The sequence below is a fragment of the Pristis pectinata genome, chromosome 1 (genome assembly GCF_009764475.1).
Source record: "Pristis pectinata isolate sPriPec2 chromosome 1, sPriPec2.1.pri, whole genome shotgun sequence".
In the NCBI taxonomy this organism is placed as follows: domain Eukaryota; kingdom Metazoa; phylum Chordata; class Chondrichthyes; order Rhinopristiformes; family Pristidae; genus Pristis; species Pristis pectinata.
In genome coordinates this window covers 57,556,110-57,578,792 of record NC_067405.1, presented here as the reverse complement: position 1 = coordinate 57,578,792, position 22,683 = coordinate 57,556,110, and the positions used below count along the sequence as shown (strand labels likewise).

The window sequence follows — 22,683 nt, the reverse complement described above, 5'->3', positions numbered from 1 at the left end:
TTGAATATATTAGAGCCTCCAAATTAAAGCAAGCTTTGCAGCGCTCCTTGTTTGAATCCCTTCTTAGGTTTTGACCACTGCTGAGTAACCAAAGCTCCTTTTAACAATGACACAGGATGTTATATATTATAAGCAAGTTGGATATGCAAGTAATCTATTCCCTCCTCCTCACCTTGTCTAGAATCTGACATGACTGACCACATGAGCATTTAGTCATGATAATAATCCCCTGGTTGTTTTATTATCTTTCCAGTCACACACAAGGAATCACCCTGCAGTCTCTTCTGTTCCCACAAGAATGCCTTGTTCCGCAAGGATTTACCCTCCTATTTCTCATCTACGTCCTGTCCCACATGTATACTGACGCCCACTTGTCCTTCACTAACATCTCTCTTGACCCCTCTGTTTCGAAGTTATCAGAGTGCTTATCAGTAAGGAATACTGGATGTGCAAAAATTTACTCGAACCGAAGGTTGGGAAGACAGAAACCATTGTTTTAGTCTTCACCAGGAGTCTTCATTTATTCAAGCACTTATCTGCTCTATGGAAAGCTCAGATCATAAATCCATGTTCTTCATCAGAACTGCTTACCTTCACCTCTGTAATACCAACCAATAACCTACCTCAGCTCACCTGGTAAAGTCTCAGCCATATCATTGTTGTTAACCATCAACTTGACATTTCCCAAACCCTGCTGGATTTGGAGTCTCCCTCATTTTCGCTTCCATAAATTTGAGATCATCTGCTGGCATCCTGTTCCTACTGATGTCCTTTGGCCCCATGTGGTTTGTTTCAATTTTATAATCAGATCCCTCCAGGACCATCCTCCTCTCTACTACCCTATAACCCTTATGGTACCTGTGCTCCTCCAATTCTGGTTTCTGGATCTAACCCAAGTTTAATTTTTTCCACCATTGGTGGCAGTGACTTCATCTGCTAAGGCCCTGAGCTCTGGAATTCCCTCATTCCCTGCCCCTCACATCACCTTCCAGCCTTTAAGATCTGGTTTAAAAACCTATTACATTGACCATCCGTTTCGTTATATTCCATGTTATCCTGTACATGAATTGAAGACAAATTTGTATTTCATACTTCCATGCCTTGGGAGGGTTTAATATTTGATAATTTATAAATGTAGTTGTTTCTCCATAAACCATTCTCTTTAAAATGTGGCAATCCGTCAATACAAAGTTTTTAAAACTCTTTTAAATATAATTTCATGGTGATGTATTCACATTGAGATAAAAGATATGTTTTTTTAAAGTTAATGAGTGATTGGAATGAAAAGTAGTTAAATACAGGTGCTATGATTTCTTAAGTTCCTTCCTATTAGTTGTTGCATTTCTTAATTGGAGCATTGAGCTTATTGAATAAATATAGCATGGAAGCAGGCCCTTCAGCCCACTGAGTACATGCTGACCATCAAGCATACCTTTTTACCCTGATCCTCCCCTGACCCAGTTTATTCAACCCACATTCCAATCAACTTCCCCTCCCCCAAGGTTCTACCACTCACCGAGGCAATTTACAGTGGCAATTAACCTCCCAACCAGCACACCCAGAGGAAACATTTGGGAAATGTGCAAACTCCATATAGACAGCAGCAGAGATCAGGTTTGAACCTAGGTCACTGGAGCTGTGAAGCAGCAACTCTGCTATCTGCCCTGCTGTTCCACCTATTTATTTCTCAATATTATTGAGTTTCTGTGGTTAAACCCAGCCCTTTACTGCATCTGCATTGCAATAACAGCAGTGAAATTATGGAAAGGGGAGACCAAGTAAGGCCGAATGCTATAATATGCCTCCCCCCATTTACTTCCCATAATTGCCATAAATAACTACATTGATAAGAGGAATAAGAAATTGTGGGCTAACGTGCACAATAATGAAAAACAGAGGAAAACATCAGATATTATGAAGGTAATTACTTAAGGTACCTGTGTGTCTGTGCAATCAATTGTGAATCATTCTTTCCTTTCAGGCTGGATTACAGTGGCCCCTCTCGGGAGTTCTTTTTTCTCGTGTCCAGAGAACTCTTCAATCCATATTATGGCTTGTTTGAATATTCTGCTAATGATACTTACACTGTGCAAATCAGCCCGATGTCTGCATTTGTTGACAATCATCATGAATGGTAAGCATTTCTTTGTCGTTTTATGTAAGTGTTTTCTAAAATTCAAGTTAAATTGAAAAATAATTTGTTGATGCAATTAATATAACATAGAAGGAGAATATGGAAAAAAATTAAGAATTACATTACATGTGACTGATATCTGGAATGTTCTGCCAGAGGAGCTGATGGAATCAGACACATTACTACATATAACAGGAATTTAGACAGGTAAGCAGAGAAGAAGACACAAGACTGTAGATGCTGGAATCTAGACCAACACACAAAAAAACTGGAGGAAGTCAGTGGGTCAGACAGCATCTATGAAGGGAAATGGACATTTCAGGCCGGGACCCTTCATTTGGACCCGAAACGTTGACTGTCCATTTCCCTCCATAGATGCTGCCAGATCAGCTGACTTCCTCCAGTTTTTTGTGTGAAGGCGTAGTAGGATATGGTTCTAATGCAGGCAAATGAGATTAGTATAGAAGGGCAAAATGCTCGGCATTAGTGTGGTGGGTTGAAGGGCCCATTTATGTGCTGTACGAGGTAAAGTTATTTAGGGAAGGGATTATTCACCAAACAGAATAAAACTAATCTAAAATGTTACATATATTTGTTATTTTACAACATAATTAAGCATGCATTCCCCAGAGTCTGGCCCCAAGATGTATTTTCCAAATACTTTCAAGCTCAAGCAACCAAGAAACTTTGGCATTAGATCCTTATAAAAATAATTGTTGGTGATAAGAATTCTATTTGATGTTTTATTGAGATCTGGAAAGCTGAAATGAAAATAAATTGTACAAGAGAAAGGATAATGAAAATGGAAAATTAATGCCTTTAGATGCTAAAGCACTGATTTATGCTATGTTCCCTAGTATCCTTATTGACAGACTTTTGCACTTAATTGCAAAATATCCCATTCTTGTTGAATTCCAAGCTGGACTCCAAGTGGAAGTCTGCCCTAAGAGCCAAGCTGGAATGAACAGTGTGATACAGCAGCAGGCAGTCAGCAATTTTGGACAATGTAAGATCTGCCCCCAGACTAACAAAATCAGTGGGCATTGGTTTGATTCTTCATCGCTGTGGAAGTTGCTGTGGAGATGACGTTACATTGAATTATGTTGGTTGCATTATATTGGAATGAGATGGTGGCTAGAGTGGCACAAATGTGACCAGAACTGGTAGGTAGGAATCACCAAGATAAATAAATATCCAAAAGAACCTAATACAAAAGAAAAATGATTTGGTTGCTGGAAACTAACCCACTTCTGGTTGTTTTTGCCAGAACCTGAGAGTACCATCACTGATGCCTGGTGTTGGGGATTTCTTTTTCTCTCTCTTAGATTTTCAGTCTTGGCAAAAGTGGCTAACAAGTTGAAATTCTATTTAAAACATTCCTGAAGCTTACTGAATCCTCATCCTCTCACTGTCTTGCTTCCTTTCCTATACTCAATGGTGCATGCTGCCTTTGTACAGCGATGCTATAACATAACCCGTCTGATTTTATTGTGGGGATTGTTGATTATGCAAATAAGCTCGGACCAGAGAATTGAGTGTTGTTCACTTTGAAGTTTCATGCAGATCTTAAGGCAAATTAGAACTGACCTAAACCCAAGGACAAAAATTACCATTCTAAATTAGAGTAGTAATGGTAATGTCTGAGAGGTCTTAATAAGGTAATTTGATAAAAGCAATTTACAATGGCAAGAGACTCAGTAATTTGGCATTAATGTACATTACCAAAGGAAAAAGAAGAAAGCCTAGCCACATTCCATTTTGATGAAAAGACCATGAGAATCCATAATAGCCTTTAAAGATATAAAAAATCTCAAAAAAAAGATGAGAACATTGGAATACTGGAGAGCTCACTTGGCAATAGTATACTGGTGGCTCATTTATAAGCAGTAAAAGCCTTGTATGTAGAGGTGTGGGGTTTCAACACGTGCAATCAAGAGAGCTCGATGAGAGGCCTGTTTTCTTTGTTCATAGCGTATGGAGGTTGTTCGCTGCCAGTGCTTTAGAAGTTGTGCAGTAAAAAAAATTGCAGTGCTTCAAGACAAATATGTGACCACCAGATGGCACCTTAACACTACAGTAATGTATGAATTTCTCTATTGAAGGATATTCCGGGAGGGGCAGAAGCCTTTCACAAAATGCTGAAAACGTTTGGTGTCATATTCTACAGTTTCTCTGATGCTTGTAATTGTTTTTGTAAGAATCAGAAATGAAGGTTTTTTTTGATGATGGTAAAATTATTTTAAGATCAAAAATTCTGGTTGTCTAGAATCCCATGTCCAAATCCCAAAGGGATTCTAGGCTATCAGAATTTTTAGAGAATTCAATTTAGTGTTACTGATTGGGTTTCCAGGTTTTCATGTCTTAAATTTAAAAACAAAAGGAATTTGCTGTTTTAAAACTAGAAACATGTATTGTGAACAGACAAAAGGTTTGTAACTGTTGTAAAACTCATAATGTACATCCTTTCCTGGTTCTCCCTGATAAAATCCCTTTTAAAATGTAAACTGTTTTACAATATTGCTTGCTTTCACATCAATAAAATATTTCAGTTGAGGTGATGTAAATAAGAAAATTATGAGGTCCAATTCTGACAGTAGTGGACGGGTTGCCTTAAGCAAAATGAAAAATGTCTTATGATAATATTTTAGGTACATTAAGAGCAGATTTGTTAATTGTGAATAACAATTTCTTCCACAAACTTAAAAAGTCTCCAAATATAAAAACCTGCAACCATCATATATCAGAATCAGTGTTTAAATAATGACTTCAAGCAAGTGGACAGAAATTCATCCGTGATCACTTCTCTGTTGCTGTTGTGGAAGAATAATGTGCCAAGCATCCCATGTTCCTAAATAAAACACACAATGCATGTATTTTTCATAATAAAGTGAAGGGATAATAAATCAACTAACTTTCTGGCTGTAAAGATCCAGAACAAATTATTATCCTAGTTTTGGTATTAGTTTTGGCTTGCTTTGAATATGAATAGTTACAAAATCAAAGACCCCAGGTATTATCTGCAATTGCCAGGCAATCAGTGAACGTGAAAAGTTGTGGTTGAATGGTAATTGTATTGCTGCATTCATAATCTGAAGTCTTAGACTAATAATGCACAGGAGGTATATTGAGAACTGGAATTCTGTTGGTATATACAAAAGAGTGACAATGAGGCTGTCATATTGTTATGAGAATACAACTGCTGGACAAGTGGTCTTGAGGAAACCTATTATTACTATATTGCCTGGCCATATGTGGCTCCAGTTTATTTTGGCTGATTTTTAAACTTCCTACCGGAGGCTTACCATCATATTCCCAATTTGTAATTTATTCTCTTGAAGACATAGAGTCATGGCAGTACATTGTACAATGGAAGCAAAAGCCCTTCAGTATATTATTCTAATGACAATACTTATCTGTAAGCTTTAAAGGTTCAAGCATTGTATACTGTTATTAATTTACAATAGTCGGATAAATACCTCAGTGCAAGAGCTGTTCCATCTAATTCTTGGTACAAACCACCATTGCCTTGATACCGTCAAGACCTTAGACTGGCTACATACTCGGAGCATGTTGTCTCTTTGGTCATGTTACCTTCATCATGGTGATCTGCAGCATCACAGGACTTTATGTTGCTGTGTAAGGATGTTGCCGCACTAAATTTTCTGCCATCTCTAACTCCACTTCTTACAATGCAATCACTGCATGTTAGCTACCTGCTATTATCCTTAAAGCTTCTGCCATCAAACAGTGGTCCATCTCCAAAATCAATGTAGGAGCACCTGCCTGCCTCTTGCTTTTGGTCAACATGCTTACCATAGTTAAAATTAGCACATAAGAATAGTCAAAATGGGTATTGTATAGTACTTGATACAGCTGTGATTTTATAATAGACTGATTTTATTTATAGCCAGATGGAGTGTGGTGACAGATAATTCACTTTGTTGCAGCAAAACATCTGCTAACTTCATATAATATGTGTTTATGTTACAAGGTTTGAAAGTGCTATTACTCAGCAATATGTCTCACTTTAAGTTGTGCACTGTTTTACGTTCCCAGAATGGATCATGCACATCCATCGCATTCAACGCCTCATTGCTCATCATGGGTTTTGAAGGTGCTCTTATAATTTAGTTGAAAGCTTGTTGGGTAAAAGCTTGTAGGAGGTGTCGAAACAATATCCTTCTAACCTGGATCTCAGTAATTTACGTTAATAATAAAATAAGCAAATTTGAGTGGAGTGTTTTTAAAGGAGAGAAAGTTATAATCACTTAGGGTTAAAATTCTAGTTTGTAGGCTAGGCAATTGAAAGCATGGCTTTTTAGAAGTGCAACCTGTTAATGCTTGTGCTGCTGGTACAACAGTCCATCGTTGGTCTGTGAGTAAGCTGTCTCTGTGAAGAGCATTTTAACAAAACGTGGCTATGACTTAGACTTTGCCGCTCTCTAAAACCAACCTAACCTCTGCCTGTTGCTGTTTCAGGTTTAGGTTCAGTGGTCGAATCCTTGGCCTTGCTCTCATCCATCAGTATCTGCTTGACGCCTTTTTCACCAGACCATTTTACAAAGGTCTTCTTAGAATGTAAGTAATTTTTCTATGAGGAGGAGATATTAATTGGTGTAGGCATTACAATGATATTTAAAGCTATCATTTTTTTATCGTCTCATATATACAGTATCATTGGCTTAGAGTGCTGCCATAAGTGATGCCTGTAGGTATCTACCTATTGCAAGAATTGACTTTTTTTTTGTCGTCTTTGTAACATGTCTGTCTTACAACAAAAAGGCATGCTGAAATTATGGTTATTACTAAGAGAAGGCTGTCATGTTTTCATTGACCTTGTATGCTCTTTTGTTAAGTTGTTCTGTTTGTGGTATTTAAGACAAAATAAGGATTATTATAGTCACAATGATCCTGACAGAATTTATACTGGTGAATAGAAATGTAAGCTTAGCTAATTGCAAATTCTTCTGTACCATGTCACTTTTATGTGTATGCTGGGTAAATATTGCCCTGATCCTAACTGAAGCCACAAAAGAAAAATTGATTCTGAACACACCAGACTCTGGTCCTTCATTCTCCACCTCCTGAATGCATTCCCCATCCTGAACAGACCAGACTCTGTGATCTCACTCTCCACTTTTTGTACCTTCGTGCACAGGCTGCCGTCACCAAAATTGAGTGTGCTACACTCCTTTAAAATTGGCAGCAAGGTCTAACAAGTTTATTGTTAATTGCTTGAAGTTTCTCCAATCTGTATTTTTTCCACATAATTTCACCGTACAGGCAGTTCCCCCGGGTTACAACAGGGTTCTGTTCTAGAGAACTGTTTGTAACCCAAATTGTTCATAAGTCGGAAATGAACTAAAATAGTGCGTGGGAAAGGATCACCGAAACAGCTGTGATGGGAGAGGGAGCAGACGTGGGAAGAGCAGTCGCCAGCCAGCCTCACTGACTCAGTGAGTGAGTGAGCAAGTGGGTCTTTTCAGCGCTCCCAGCTCTGCTTAGGCTCACCATAGCCCCGATTGTTGCAGCTCGGTGGAGGTGTGGGTGGCTGGGGGTGGGGTGGTTGGGGAGAGAAGGCACGTAGAAATGCCCCGTTCCCAACCGGCAGAAGATGCCCACAGCTCTGCAGCAGCTGGCAAATCCATCCATCCCACCAGTCTTCCAAACACTTGCTCAAACATACACGGTGTTCATAAGTCGGGAGTTCATAACCCAGGGAGGGCCTGTACAGTGAGTTTTTGTTTTCATATTTATAATTTAAGAAACCTTAAAAAAAAATTCATTATATTCTGTAATGACCTTCAGGCCCTCTTGTACATCTGCAAAACTGATCCCATCTTCCCTCAAGCATCTCTGCCAGACCTGGGTTTGAAGTTCATTAATGGGAGAGGTAGCAGAGGAAAGACTTACGTGTTTGTCTGTGCAAGGCCAATTCTAGTGCTGCCATCGTTTGGGCCTCATGAACAAAAAAAATGTATCTTCTGGGGTTCTTGGATGAAACTGGCAAAGAAGAATTTCTTAGGCCCTCACCTATCATAAGAATGTGTTGTATTAGGATCCAGAGGAGAATTATTCAAAACCATTGAACTGCCTGGAGGCATGTCAAAGATTGCAGAGGTCAAACTATGTTACAGGTTAACAGGTAGCATCTTAACAATTCAGTGTTATATTAAGATCACCAAAACTGCATTTAATTCTGCTGTTTCATGGGATAAAGATTGCACATTTGTTTTAGTATTGATAAACGTTTTAGCCTCATTTTTCTGAAGTAAAGTTACTTGGAGTCAGCCTGCTGAATCAGCATCATTTGCCAGATCTAAGTTGTTTTGAACTGGAGAGTTGCATGGTCCCTTTTTAGTTTTGTGAGGTAAATTGAGTCCTTTTGAGAGATAAGTAGTTTTCCAGGAAAACTTGTTTCATCTTAATCTTTTATGTTTGTTTAATATTTTGTTTGATCAGTCTAGAACCAACAGATAATACAACATGGGGTATGTTTTTCAGGTATTCTTAGGCAGAATGTCACTTGATTGAATAAAATTATTTTAAATGTAGCCTTCTATGTTTCTTGCTCCATAAAATGGGAGAAATATGTATCTGTAAAATTTTAAGCACCCCTTTTGGAATGATTGAGTAGCGCCTGAGCTAATCTCGGAGACCTGAAGCTTGCAGGATTCCAGTGATGACTTCTCAACAGCAATAGGGAGTTGTTAAAGGCATATTGTGTTTCAGTAATTTGAGTGACCTCTTTGAAGTAACAAGAGATGTGATGCTGGTACCACAGTTGATGGTGCGTCTCTAAACCTTCTAAACAGATTTGGTAGGATTGTGCTTAATAGAAGTCATGCAGCACAGAAACAGGCACTTTGGCGCACCATTATCCATGCCATCATCAAGTTCCTACCCATACGAATCCCATATACCAACATTTGGTACACAGCCTACTATGCTTTGAACACAGGAAAATCAGTGATGGCAATGTCAGGGAAATGTGCTTCTGCTTCCTCTTGTTGGAGAGGTCAATATCTGCACATCATTGACAAAAAGTGCCACACCACTTTTCAGAGATTTGCTGCATGCAGGCTCTTCACTATCTGAGGATATAATTGGAACAGAACACTGCACAATCAAAAAACATCCAAGATTTGGCCTTGAAACTGCCCTGAAGATCACCTGGTGTGTTGTACAAAGGGGGAAGCTCCAAAACCCACATCCATCTGCTTTTGTGACCAGTATAACACTCCTGTTTTTCCCTACTGACTATAATTGTACTCTGACTTCTTGATGGCAGAGCCAATCAAATATTGGCGAAGCCAAGAGGAGGTATTCACTCCTCACATTTGGACTAAGGCTGGGAGTTGAATGATCCAGGTACGATCCTGAGGAACCCAAACAGAGAAGTACTGAGCAGATTACTGGTTTCTTTTGATGGCAAGACTGTCCATCACTTTCCTCTGATTGATAGGAGACTGATGAGGCAATAATCGACCAGATTGGACTGGTCTTGCTTCTTGTCGACAGGATATATTTGGTCAATTTTCCAAATTATTGTAGATATTTGAATTGTGGCTATGGGGAACAGTGGAATTAGCAATTTCTTAGTATCACATAAATTGAATGGACTTGGCTGAAGACCCGTGGTGATGCTGAGATGCATCATCCATGCATTGCTTCGGCTGAAGATGGCTGAAAGGATTCGGGGTTAAAGGAACATTAAGTAGAGTTATTCCAAGTCATGAAGGATTCTGGGAGAATAAATGAGGAGAAACTGTTTTGGTGGCAGAGGATATAAATTTTGGGAAATTGGGAAAAGAAGCAGAAATAACCTGAAGATAAAAAGTGTTTAAGTAGCTAGTGTTGTGATCTAAAATGCATCCCGCCATCCCACCAAAAAGGTGATGCAAGGAGTTTCTCAAGGGAAATGGGTAAATGCTTAAGTATTAATACATTTTTGATTTTGACAGGGCTTAATTTTAACCTGTGAAAAAAGGTGAAGTTTTACAACTAAACATGTTTGGTGCATTAAATTTAACATGTTCAAAATCAATCAAATGGGAAAAATAGGAGATATTGAGATGCATGAGTAATGTAAGACATTGCTGTTAATTATATTTTTTAATTAGGTTGAACTATGGATTTTTGCAACCTCTGAGCACTGCAGAAACAATCAAAGCCCAAGCACAGGATCAATTGGTACTTCATTAACAAACTGCCTTAAATTCTCCATCATTGATTTCACCTAGTGGACAAGATATGCAAATTGATACATCAGCCTTATAATGTTCTTGCCTCATAAGTAAGAAGATTGTGGGTTCAAACCCCAATCCAATGATATGAGCACTTAAATTTAGGCTGGTACACAAGTGCAATCCTGAGGTAATGTTTCACTGTCAAAGATTCTATCTTTCAAATATTATTATAATATTGATCCTCTGTGCTTTCTAATATGGATCCTATTGGGAAAAGAATAGAGGAGTTTTTATATTTTTAAAAATAACTAATTTGTTCAAATGTTTGCAATGACCAGTGATTGCAGAAGACATGATGTGAATAAGGGTTATTTTCTTGTGGTGACATCCATTTCCAAAATCAATCAATCAACTTATTTATTTTTATCTTGCCTGTCAACTCTCCTCCAATTTACCCAGCTGACAGTTTATTGTACGGTCAATGAATAACAGTCACGGCAACAGCTGACAAATTTAGTTTGAAAGTTAATAAATTAAACTTAAGCTCCAACAAGGTTCTATTTGTATCTTTTACTAACATTTGTAGAAGAGACTGATGTATGATACAGTCTTAGCATATTAATACATGATCATTTTCTAAATGAATGCTAAACCTTTTAGGGTGTTGCAGTCTGAATCAAAAAAACTCAATCAATTTTGTGAGACACGATTTCAATAAACAAAGCCATACTGATTATCTTTAATCATTCCTTGCCTTTCCAAATGCACACAGATCCTGTCAGAATCTCCTCCACTAACTTTCACACCACTGATGTTAGGCTTACTGGTCTTAAATAAAGGCACATTAGCTACCTTCCGATACCTCACCTGTGGCTAATGAAGACACAAAAATCTTTACAAGGGCCCCAGCAATTCCATCCCTTGCTTCCCTCAACGTCCTAGGATACATTTGGTCAGGTCACGGGGACTTATCCACCTTTACGTGCCTCAAGACTGCCAACATCTCTTTTGTAGTGTTGACTGCCAACACCTCCTCTTTCGTAGTTTCAGGACGTCACTGTTTACTTCCCTGAACTCGCTAGCTTCCATGACCTTCTCCATGGTAAATACAGATAAGAGGTATTCATTTAAAACCTAGCCTGTCTCCTGTGGCTCCACGCACAAACAGCCACACTGATCCTTAATGAGACCTAATCTCTCCCCAGTTACCCTTTTACCCTTAATGTACTTAGAGAATCTTTTGGGATTCTCTGTTGCCTTATCTGCCAAGGATATCGCATGTCCACTTTTTGCCCTCCTCATTTCCTTCCTAAGTGTAATCCTACATCCCTTATACTCTTCAAGGGGTTCACTTGATCCCAGCGGCCTATACCTGACCTTTGTCTCCTTTTACCAGAACCTCAATATCTACAGTCAACCAGGGTTCCCTAATCCTGCCAACTTTGCCCTTCACTCCAACATGTTGATCCTGAACTCTCCCTATCTCACTTTTAAAAGCCTTCCACTTGCCAAATGTCTCTTTACCCACTAAAACCTCTCTCGATCAACCTTTGCAAGTTCCTGACTACTGCCGTCAAAATTAGCCTTGCCCTAATTTAGGACTTTAACTTGTGGACCATTCCTATCTTTTAGTGTTCTCAATTTAAGAGAATGCAACCCTGCATGGTGTAATCCCTTCTCTTAACTCTTAGAAATAAGCTATTATTCTTGCAGATCAGTGCTGCATTCCTTCCAAAGTAAATGCATTCATCCCAAGTGTAATGCCAGAAACTCCAGGTGTTGTTTAACCAGGGATTTGTACAGTTGCAACATAACTTATATTCTTTTATCCTTCAATCCCCTGGATATAAAGGCCAGCCTTGCATTGTATTTTTGTTCATTTCTGTACATGGACCTCTAAATCTCTTTGGGCCTTCACTGTGTCTACTTTTTAATAAGTGTGCTTCTCTGGCAGCAGATGATTGTTGTGAATGGATGTTTCTCAGGCTGGGAGGTAGTCTGTATCAATACTTCATAAACATCAGTTTGGGTCCATCACTGTCTTTAAATAACCTAACTTTGAGCATAGGGAACAACATTTTAAAGTTTGCAGATGATACTGAACTTAAATATAGTAGATAGTGGTGAGATTAGTTCTAGACTTCAGGATGATAGATGGGATGGTGAAACGAGCAGAAGCAAGGAAAGTGGAGATCATGGAGAGAAGTGATGCATTTATGTGAAAAACTGTATTCAATAAATAACACAATTTTTACAAGTATTAATATTGCAGCAAGATCTTGATGATCATTCATGTGTATGCATATGGACATTTTCAGAAGGCCTTTGATAAGCTGCCGCAGGTTAGGATGCTAAACAAGATAGGAGCCCCTGGTGTTACAGGAAAGGTACTGGCATGGATAGAAGATTGGATGACTGGCAGAAGGCAAAGAGTGGGAAGAAAGGAGGCTTTTTCCGGTTGGCTGCTAGTGACTAGTGTTCAGCAGGGGTCAGTGTTAAGTCCGCCACTTTTCATGTTATATTGAATTGGATGATGGAATCAATTGCTTTGTGGCCAAGTTTGCAGATGATACAAAAATCGGAGGAGGGGCAGGTAGTGTTGAGAAAGCAGGGAATCTGCAGAAGGACTTGGACAGGTTGGGAGAATGGACAAAGAAGAGGCAGATGGAATACAGCTTGGGGAAGTGTACGGTCATGCACTTTGGTAGAAGGAATAAATGCGTAGACTATTTTCTAAACAAGGAGCAAATTCAGAAATTGGAAGTGCAAAGGAACTTGGAAGTCCAAGAGCAGGATTCCCTAAAGGTTAACTTGCAGGTTGAGTCAGTAGTAAGGAAGGCAAATGCAATGTTAGCATTCATTTTGAGAGGACTAGAATATAAAAGCAAGGATGTACTGCTGAGGCTTTATAAGGTGTTGGTCAGACCACCTTTGGAATATTGTGAGCACTTTTGGGCCCCATATCTAGGGAAGGATGTGCTGGCATTGGAGAGGGTCCAGAGGAGGTTTACAAGAATGAAAGGGTTAATGTATGAGGAGTGTTTGATGGTTCTGGGCCTGTACTTGCTGGAGGTTAGAAGGATGAGGGGGGTATCTCATTGAAACCTACTGAATATTGAAAGGCCTGGATAGAGTGGACATGGAGAGAATGTTTCTGGTAGTGGGAGAGTCTAGGACCAGAGAGCACAGCCTCAGAGTAGAAGGACATTCCTTTAGAAAAGAGATGAGGAGGAATTCAGCCAGAGGGTGGTGAATCTGTGGAATTCATTGCCACAGATGGCTGCGGAGGCCAAGTCTTTGGGTATATTTAAAGCAGAAGTTGATAGGTTCTTGATTAGTAAGGGCGTGAAAGGTTACAGGGAGAAGGCAGGAGAATGGGGTTGAGAGGGAAAAATAAATCAGCCCTGATTGAATGATGGAGCAGTCTCGATGGGCCAAATGGCCCAATTCTGTTCCTATGTCTTCTGGTCTTATTTATATGGGTGTATGTATGCACCTCCCAGATACTCACTATATATTACTTATGTGTGTATATAAAAGGAATGTAAAATTAAAAGGTTATGTCAGAGTTTCATAAGTTATGGGTTAGGCATCATTTGGGCATTGCATTTCAGGAAAGGTGTAAAGGCTTTAGAAAAGGAGGTTTACCAGGATATTACCAGAGTTGAGATCTGAGAAAGTCAAGGAGTTAACCTGATGGAGTATTTCAAAATGCTGAGAGCTTTGAAAAAGCAGATGAAGAATGGATTTTCCCTCTGGTAAGTGGGCCTGTAACCAGAGGACGTGGATTTAAAATAGAGTTGTTATACAGCATGGAGATAGGCCCTTTGGCCCACCACATCCATGCCAACCATTAAGCACCCAACTACACTAAAATCATCTTCCCTCTTGCATCACCATCATCTAGCCTCCAGTACCCTATTTCACCCCCATCATCTCTGATTCTTCTATCACCCACCACAGTTGGAGCAATTTACAGTGGCTAATTCATCCACCAACCAGCAGATACGGAAGTAAACCAGAGCACCCAGGGGAAAACCAGGTGGTCACCGAAAATGTGCAGATTCCATGCAGACATCACTGGAAGTCAGGATTGAACAATATTTTCTCAGAGTTGGTGAGATCTGGAATGGTCTTGCTGAAAATGGAGTGTGTTGATTCCATGCATAATTTTAAGAGTTCATGATGAAAAACTTATAGAGAAAAAGCAAGCACAACTGCTCAATCAAAAAGCCATCACAGATATGATGGGTTGAGTGCTATAATCTTCTTGCAAGTTTAGATTATGTTCCTGGAATGAAGCTTGAACCTCCGACTTCCGATTCACTATTAAGAATGTGGTGATTTCTATACTTTCTATTTGGTTGTCTCCAATCTGATTATTATGGAGGACAGGGTTTCTTCAAAACAAACTTTTGTGGTTTACTATTGTGTGTTTTTATACATCAAATTAAATCTTTTTAAGTTGGCTTTTCCATTCCATTGCCATTTTTAATCCTAAATCTACGATGCCTGTTGCCAAACTAAGGATCTGATGAAATCATCACAAGGTGCAATTGATTTGTGTGGGAAGGGACTCCGTAGCTTAGTTTCATGGAAACAGAAATAGACTTTTAACCACTTGAGCCTGTTGAATAAATCATTATGAGTGATTCTGTCTCATCTCCATTTAATGACTGTTGCTTCATCCTTTAGTACTCACCAAGTCAATTTTGAGGCTAAGCTGACAGTTCAAGCACTTTTGATGTAGCAACAACTTTCCTCTATTCATTCCAACCTTTTGTCTTCCTTGTATAGTCTTATTACCCTTGCCTGACCAAAAATTGGATGATATCAGTCTTTAAAAAATTTAGTAGTCAAGGATTACAGGGTTTTGGGGGAGGAAAGTGCACATTTCCATTATCCTTCATATTGAGGGGGAAAAAAAGCATTGATTTCAAGTCTAAATAGACTAGTTCCAGTTTAATGATTGTGCTCCTTTGGTCCTAATCTCTATATTGTTCCCTCAGTTATCTTGAAAGAAGAGCCTAGACACTCAATTATATAGAGTGATTGTTTTGAAATGCAATGTGAAAATGAATTGCTGGATTTTTGTGCACATAACAATGAGCATGCAGTCCAAGACTGGAAAATGCAGAGGCTGTAGAGAGTGTGTGCCTTGACTGTCTTGCAGACCTGAAGGAGAAGATAAATTAAAGTGTCTCTCCTTACTTGAGCTTACTTGTTGTTAGATGTCTGCCACTGAAAGCAGCCATTAAATCTTCACTGATTGATCAATGTCTCCATGGTCAAGTTAAGGCCATCATGTTTCTTGGGTGGTGCCTCCCCTAGACATCTGTGTCTACACTTGTCTTTTTGAAGTTATGGCTGTCTGCTTCCGTCTCTAGCTGTCACTCCTGCTTTGAGTATTCCAGTTGAAGCCCACTAATTGAAGTGACACTTCCTATTGAGGAGCGACCCTTTAAAGATTCCCGTCATGCAGTATGTAAGTTCATTCTTTTAGCAGGACTCTTAAAATTATTCTTGGTTACTAGGCTTAACCATGCTGAAGCTCCAAGAATCACTCTATTTACTTACCTACAGCAAACATATCCACTAATGTCAGAAAGTATAACTGTTCTTGAGAAGGCAGAAGATGAGCAATAGAATAAGATGCTAAAATAGGAAAATCCATTATGTACTTCGAATCAGCACATTATAATTGAAATCATTAACATTTATTGCACTGCTGACATTTAATATATTCTTTGCAAGACATGAGTGAATTGACTTGACTTTTCGTTCCAAGGAATTTGTGGACTTGGTCACTGGCCAGTGATGCCTGATTGCTGAGATTTATTCACAGATCATGACGTGACAATGTGGCTCTGATTCCTCAGTTAAGCATAAACTGCAAGAAATTCAACCTCTCAGCACACTGTTCAACATTATACACAGTGTGCAATAAAGGTAGAAAAGACCATTATTATTAATGTTCTCTCAGGGCACTGTTGAACGACTTCTCAGTGTAGTGAATGGAAATTAATTGCGATTTGCCCCCCACCTCCATCTCCACCTTCCACACCCTATTGACATTGTATTGGTTTTTTTTGTGCATGGGACAAGTAATGCATGATAGTTTAATTGTAGCAATGACTCTTGGTGTAGTCCATAACCGTAACTTATTTACAAAGGTGGAATTTACAAAAATTATAGTCAAGCATAGCAACAAAAGCACCTGGCAAAGCACCAAAATATATTATAAATGGAATTCAGCACTTAGTTTGAAAAACATGGCCATAACAACAATCATGCATTTTGAGCAGTTGATCAGATAATGTTGGATATTATCCTTTCAATTGCCATTTATCACTGGGTTCAAGTCAAAGATTGAGGTGTTGAGTTGTCCATGTTGCATTTTGGAAGGACAAATGCAAGAGAAAAGTATATGGTAAATGGCAGGACCCTTCGGAGAATTGATGTACAAAGGGATCATGGGGTGCAAGTCCATAGCTCCTTTAAAGTGGCAACAGAAATGGATAGGATGGTGAAGAACGCATACAATATGCTTGCCTTCATCAGTTGGGGCCCTGAGTATAAAAGTCAGGAAGTCATGTTGCAGCCATATGAAACTTTGGTTTGGACAGATTTTGGAGTATTGAATGCAGTTGTGGTCACTACACTACAGGAAGGACTTGGAGGTTTAGAGAGGGTGCAGAAGAGGTTTCCCGGGATGTTGGCTGGATTAGAGAGTATTAACTAGAAGGAGAGGTTGGACAAAATTGGATTTATTTTGAGCGTCAGAAGCTGAAGGGTGACCTGACGTATATAAAATTATGAGAGGTATAGATGAGGTGGATAGTTGGAGTCTCTCTCAGGGTGGAAAGGGCATAGATTTAAGGTGAGGGGGGAAAGTTTAAAGGGGATGTGCAAGGCAACTTATTTTTTTTTACACAGAGAGTGGTAGGCGCCTGGAACATGCTGCTATGGGAGATAGTAGAAGCAGATACAATAGTGACATTTAAGAGGCATTTATACAGACACATGAACACAAAGGGAATAGAGGAATCACACCATGTGCAGGCAGATGAGATTAGCTCAGATTGGCATAGTAGTTTATGCATTCATGGTGGACCAAAGGACCTGTTCCTGTTTTGTACTGTTCTGTGCTCAATTGATTTACACAGGAACAAAAGAAAATAGCAGTGGGAGATAAGATATTTATTTACTAGTCACACGTACATCGAAACACACAGTGAAATGCATCTTTTTGCGTTACTGAGAATGTGCTGGGGGCAGCCCACAAGTGTCACCACTCGTACGGCGCCCACATAGCATGCCCACAACTTCCTAACCCGTACGTCTTTGGAATGTGGGAGGAAACCGGAGCACCCAGAGGAAACCCACGCAGACACACGGGGAGAACGTACAAACTCCTTACAGACAGCGGCGGGAATTGAACCCGGGTCACTGGCGCTGTAATAGCATTACGCTAGCCGCTACACTACCGTGCTGCCAAAGAGGAGGCCACCAAGCCTCTCAAGCCTGCCCGAGCATCCAGTATGATCACGGCTGATCTGTGTTGGCCTCCACTCCTCTTCTGTGACAGTTCCCCATTATCTTAAATTCCTCAATCTTTCAAATATTTATCTATCTCCACCATATCTAGTGATCTGACCTCTGCCAGTCTTTCCAGAATTCCAAAGGGTTACTACCCTCTGGAAGAAGAAATTTTTAGGCATCTCAGTTTTAAATGACTGGCCTCTTATTTTACAATTATGTCCCCTTGTTCATGACTCTCCCACTAGGGAAAACATCCCAACATCTACCCTGTCAACCCCCCCTTAGGATTTTATATGTTTGAATAAGATCACCCCTCATTCTTCCAAACTCCAAGGAATATGGCTGGATAACATACAGCATTTCCTATTTTAAAATAACAAACCCAAATTATGGATTACACCTGACAGTTACTTGCCCAACATCTCTTCTCCCTTGATTGAGTGCATGTTTTATTCCTCCCTCACCATTCTGTCTTTATGCTCCCTGTCACTGATCTTTTGTTTTTGCTTTAGTTTTATTTTTGTCACTGTAATTTGTTCTATAATTTGTTCATTTTTATCTTTTCATTTCCTTTCACATTTATACTTTATTTCAAACTAAATTTGTACCTTTCCACTGTGTATTTTATGACAAATAAGCTGACATAAAATACACAGATTTATACACAGAAAATACACAAGAAACAAAATTTCTGTATTTCCCTTAGTTGTTGCTTGTTTGTTTCAGTTTTAATCAGCTGCAATACTTCGGCCAATAAATTTAAATATATCGAGCATGCTGTTGTAGAACCCATTAAACATATTTACTGTTTCTACAGTGAATGTTGACATCTATACCCTATGGTTGCACTAAAAGAAGTGCAGATTTTTCAAAACAAACCATAAAAATAATTTTTCTGTATCTTAATCATTTGGAATTCCTATTACTTTCAGACGGGTGACACACTGGAGCATTTTGTCCCATCTCTCCATCAATTCTGTTATATTCCTCTGCTTAACCCAGGTGAAATAATGATAAATGATTTTGAGAAAATTTTGACACATAAATTTCAACAGTAATGGCAGGTGTGGTCAGAAGAATAATAATACCTGTTCAATAGGAGGGAATTCAGCAAAAGTCATTTTCTGAAGATGATATTTTTCAAGAGGCTGGTGTGAAGAATTGCATTCAATTTGTGGAAATTTATTCTGGAACAATGAACTAGTTGTGTCAATAACTATATCACTCTTCACGCTGTTTCACCTGGTCTCAGAGAATGAAAAATGGTAATGTGGCAGTCAGACTGGAATATCATTATAACCAACTGCTTCATCAAATAATACTTGATGCTGCTTCAATTATTTTGAATCTATTTATAGCACAGGTGTTGTAGAAGTGTAAAATATGTTTTAATTAGTTCAATTTTCATGACATGAGTCCCATTTCGTCAAATTAAACTCCGATTAACTCATGATAACCTAAGTACAGTCTCATAGATTTTGCGTGTGCTGGCCTCATTTATGGAGAAAAACTTAATTATTATGACGCAGAAGGAGACTATCAGCTCAACAGAGCAATCCCATCAGTCCCGTTCCCCACCCCAACGCTTGTTTCTCTGTAACCCTGCAACGTATTCTCTCTCACACGCCTTCAACTTCCCTTTTGATTCTTTCACGGCATATACATATATACCAAGGGGATAATATATAGTAGCCCATTCATCTTTTGGAATGTGGGAAGAAACTGGAGCACCTGGTGGAAACCTATGGAGTCACAGGGAGACTGTGTAAACTCTGTGCAGGCACACCTGAGGTCAGGGTCGAACCCAGGTCCATGGAGCTGTGATTAAACAGAGAATAAATACCAAGGAATCCAAAAATGTCAGATGTTCAGATAGCATAAACCATGCAAGTGCATCAAAACAGTATGAGGTTAAAGATTGATAATGTTCAGAATCTGTTTCACTTAATATATGTTGTATATTTTTTTCCATAAGTGGTTATCTTGCCCAATGCGTTCCCTTGGCTTATGTCCAAACATATAGTTGTTTAAAAATATGAATATAAATATTCTTGTTTTAATCCTGCCTGCATTAAGTTAGATGAGACGGCCACAGGAATGCTTGATTAGCTTCTGAGTCTGGAGAATGGATAGATATTCATTACCCAGTGACCTCCTCTGCAAGTGGGAGAATGTAGAAGTTAGCAAAGGCTGTCATTGGTGAACAAGGCTGACTCATGAATAATGGAAGCTTTAGGATTGTGCTTAAGCCTGTTAGTATCACCAAACATAGACTAATGAAAAAATGATAGGTTTTTGAGTATGATGAGATCATTCCTAGTTTAATGTGAGAACAGTTTTTTGCCACAAATTGTATAATTAATTTGTAGATTGCTGTCAAAATTTAGTAGTCTTGGTTATTCTTCTGTTGTAGTTTATCGTAATTCAGAGATCAAGTATCAAGTCATCTTGTCAGAGATGTGGTAACCAAATATGGAAATCAGTCTAAATTGTCCCTGTTCCTTAAAGATGGCAGGCAGGCTTAAAAGTTGGTTTCTATTTAAGAAAATGTGACAAAATTAAGTTACTTTAGCAGATATATCAATGGTCAAAGTGGAAACGTTAACCATAAGGTGGGAACTTTGGAACCTTTGTCACGGTAGTATAGCAGTTAGCGTAACACTATTACAGCGCCAGCAACCCAGGTTCAATTCCCGCCACCGTCTGTAAGGAGTTTGTACGTTCTCCCTGTGTCTGCATGGGTTTCCTCCAGGTGCTCCAGTTTCCTCCCACATTCCAAAGACGTACTGGTTAGGAATTGTGGGCATGCTATGTTGGTGCTGGAAGCATGGCGACACTTGAGGGCTGCACCCAGCACATTCTCAGTAACACAAAAAGAAGCATTTCGCTGTGTGTTTTAATGTACATGTGACTAATAAATAAATACCTTATCTTAATATCTTGTATGCAAAATTTACCCCATGATAATCACACAGACTTGTGTAGGTGTATAAAAACTGAGCTGTTCCCCACATTTTGGGGATTCTTCACTTTTTTTGTTTAACAGTCAGTGTTTAATACACTGCATAATTGAGCCCCAGGTCTCAACATCCTTGAATAAATTTCCATTTGCCATGTTATATGTTGGATTAGTAAGTCTTAGGTGACTGAAAAGGCACATTAAATGAATTATATGTGATGGGCTGCCTCTGCAAAATTCTATTCTGCAGAACGGCCAAGGTGACATGCGGAACTAATCAGTGGCATTAACATGCTCAAAGGCATGTACTGGTAATTCTCTTGGGCCTCAGCTTGTGCCCCCAGGTGCAAATGGAATCCGTATCAAAAGGGGTCATTATGGCATTTTTCATAAGATGCATTACTGACAGCGCTGCTATTCCAGGAACCCGATGTGAACCCCAGCCCTCCCTGTTGCTGAACCCCTGCCGTCAACCGGTAACCTTGCAGCAATTAAGAGCCGTCTCTGAGGGCTGTTGTTGGGTGTGCTGGTGTGAGTAGTGTCGCTGCTTGGAATTGAGAAGTGGGTCTATGGGCCACACGGTGAGTATAGGCCATTGTTGGGGACTGACAGCACCCGTGCTGATAGATTGCCCAGATTCTACAATCTCTCTCATCATCTCCTGTTTCAGCGGATGGATGCCACCATCTTCTCCCCTCTCTTTGTTTAGCTGCACAGCTCTCTACAGCCCAGAGATTTCCGTCTGGTAACAAGTTCAACAGCTAGCAACCACCATCTGGGTCAGCTACAGAGCCAAACAAAATGAGGTGGGTACAGCAGCTTCCATCACATGCAACCGGAGGTGATGAGAGAGACTGATGGGATTCAGGCAATTTGTCAACACCGGGAGCAGGCGCTGCCAATACCCAGCAATGGCTCACACTCACTGTACTGGCCCCGAGCCCTGCATCTTAGTGCTGAATGGCTGCTTCACTCACCCCAGCCCACCCAACACCTCTCGTGTTCACTGAGCCATGGGCAGTTTATTGCTGTGAGAGCGTCAGTGGAGGGCAAGGGGTCATGCCAGGTTCCCAGTACAGTAGCACGCAGACCAAGCAGATGTCTTTTTTTTAAATGTATGGGTTTGTACCTGTGAGTGTTCGGACTGGAAGACCAAGACTGCTGTAATGAATCGGTGCTCTGTGGGGCAGCTGTAAGTGAGGTACTGGTGTGGTCTGTTCTTATTTTGCCAACAATAAGACTATCCAGTTTGACTGACTGCTTTAGAGATTCAAGAAAACCATCTTTGAAAGCTACAGATGATTATGTAATTAGGAAAAGACAGACAACTGGCATAAAGCAGACTTACAATAAAGTTCTGTTAATTTCAAAAAAAAAGTTAATGTACATTTAGCCAAAATTCATTTGATCTCATCACACCATACACCGATTGAATGGCTTTGCCTCTCCCTCAGTCAACTGTCTAGCCTGGTAGCAACAAAGGTTGGGATAACAACAGTGTAATGAGCTGAGCTACACTCTGTGAAGAAAGCTAGTTGTTAATTCATTATATTCTATGACCTGTACAGAAGCCAACTATGAAATCAAATCCATCATGCAAACAATGAAAATGAATTAATTAACTCTGGCAATTTGTTGGAAAACTTCTGATTATCAGAAAAACCTAACTGATTCATGAATGCTGTTCAGTACAGAGATCCATGGAATTCCTACTTGATCTGTTCTACACACAACTCTGGTTCCAAACCACTGCATGTGATTAATCATTAATGTTCTCAGGAGGCCTGCAGGTAAACAATGGCTACAATAAACTGCATGATGAAATAAATACACAGGCATCATCTTAGGACACTCTCAGT

General features: G+C 39.5%; 1 protein-coding gene across 6 annotated transcripts in view; it reads left to right on the top strand.

Moving 5' to 3' along the window:
• The window catches only part of LOC127572950 (E3 ubiquitin-protein ligase HECW2-like), a 240,085-nt gene that overhangs the window by 198,024 nt on the left and 19,378 nt on the right, over positions 1-22,683 (top strand). For all 6 annotated transcript variants that reach the window (XM_052020685.1, XM_052020693.1, XM_052020678.1 and 3 more), the window contains 2 exons: positions 1,982-2,134; positions 6,614-6,712. In XM_052020685.1, coding sequence (XP_051876645.1) covers positions 1,982-2,134; positions 6,614-6,712 — 252 coding nt within the window. The remainder of the gene's footprint in view (positions 1-1,981; positions 2,135-6,613; positions 6,713-22,683) is intronic.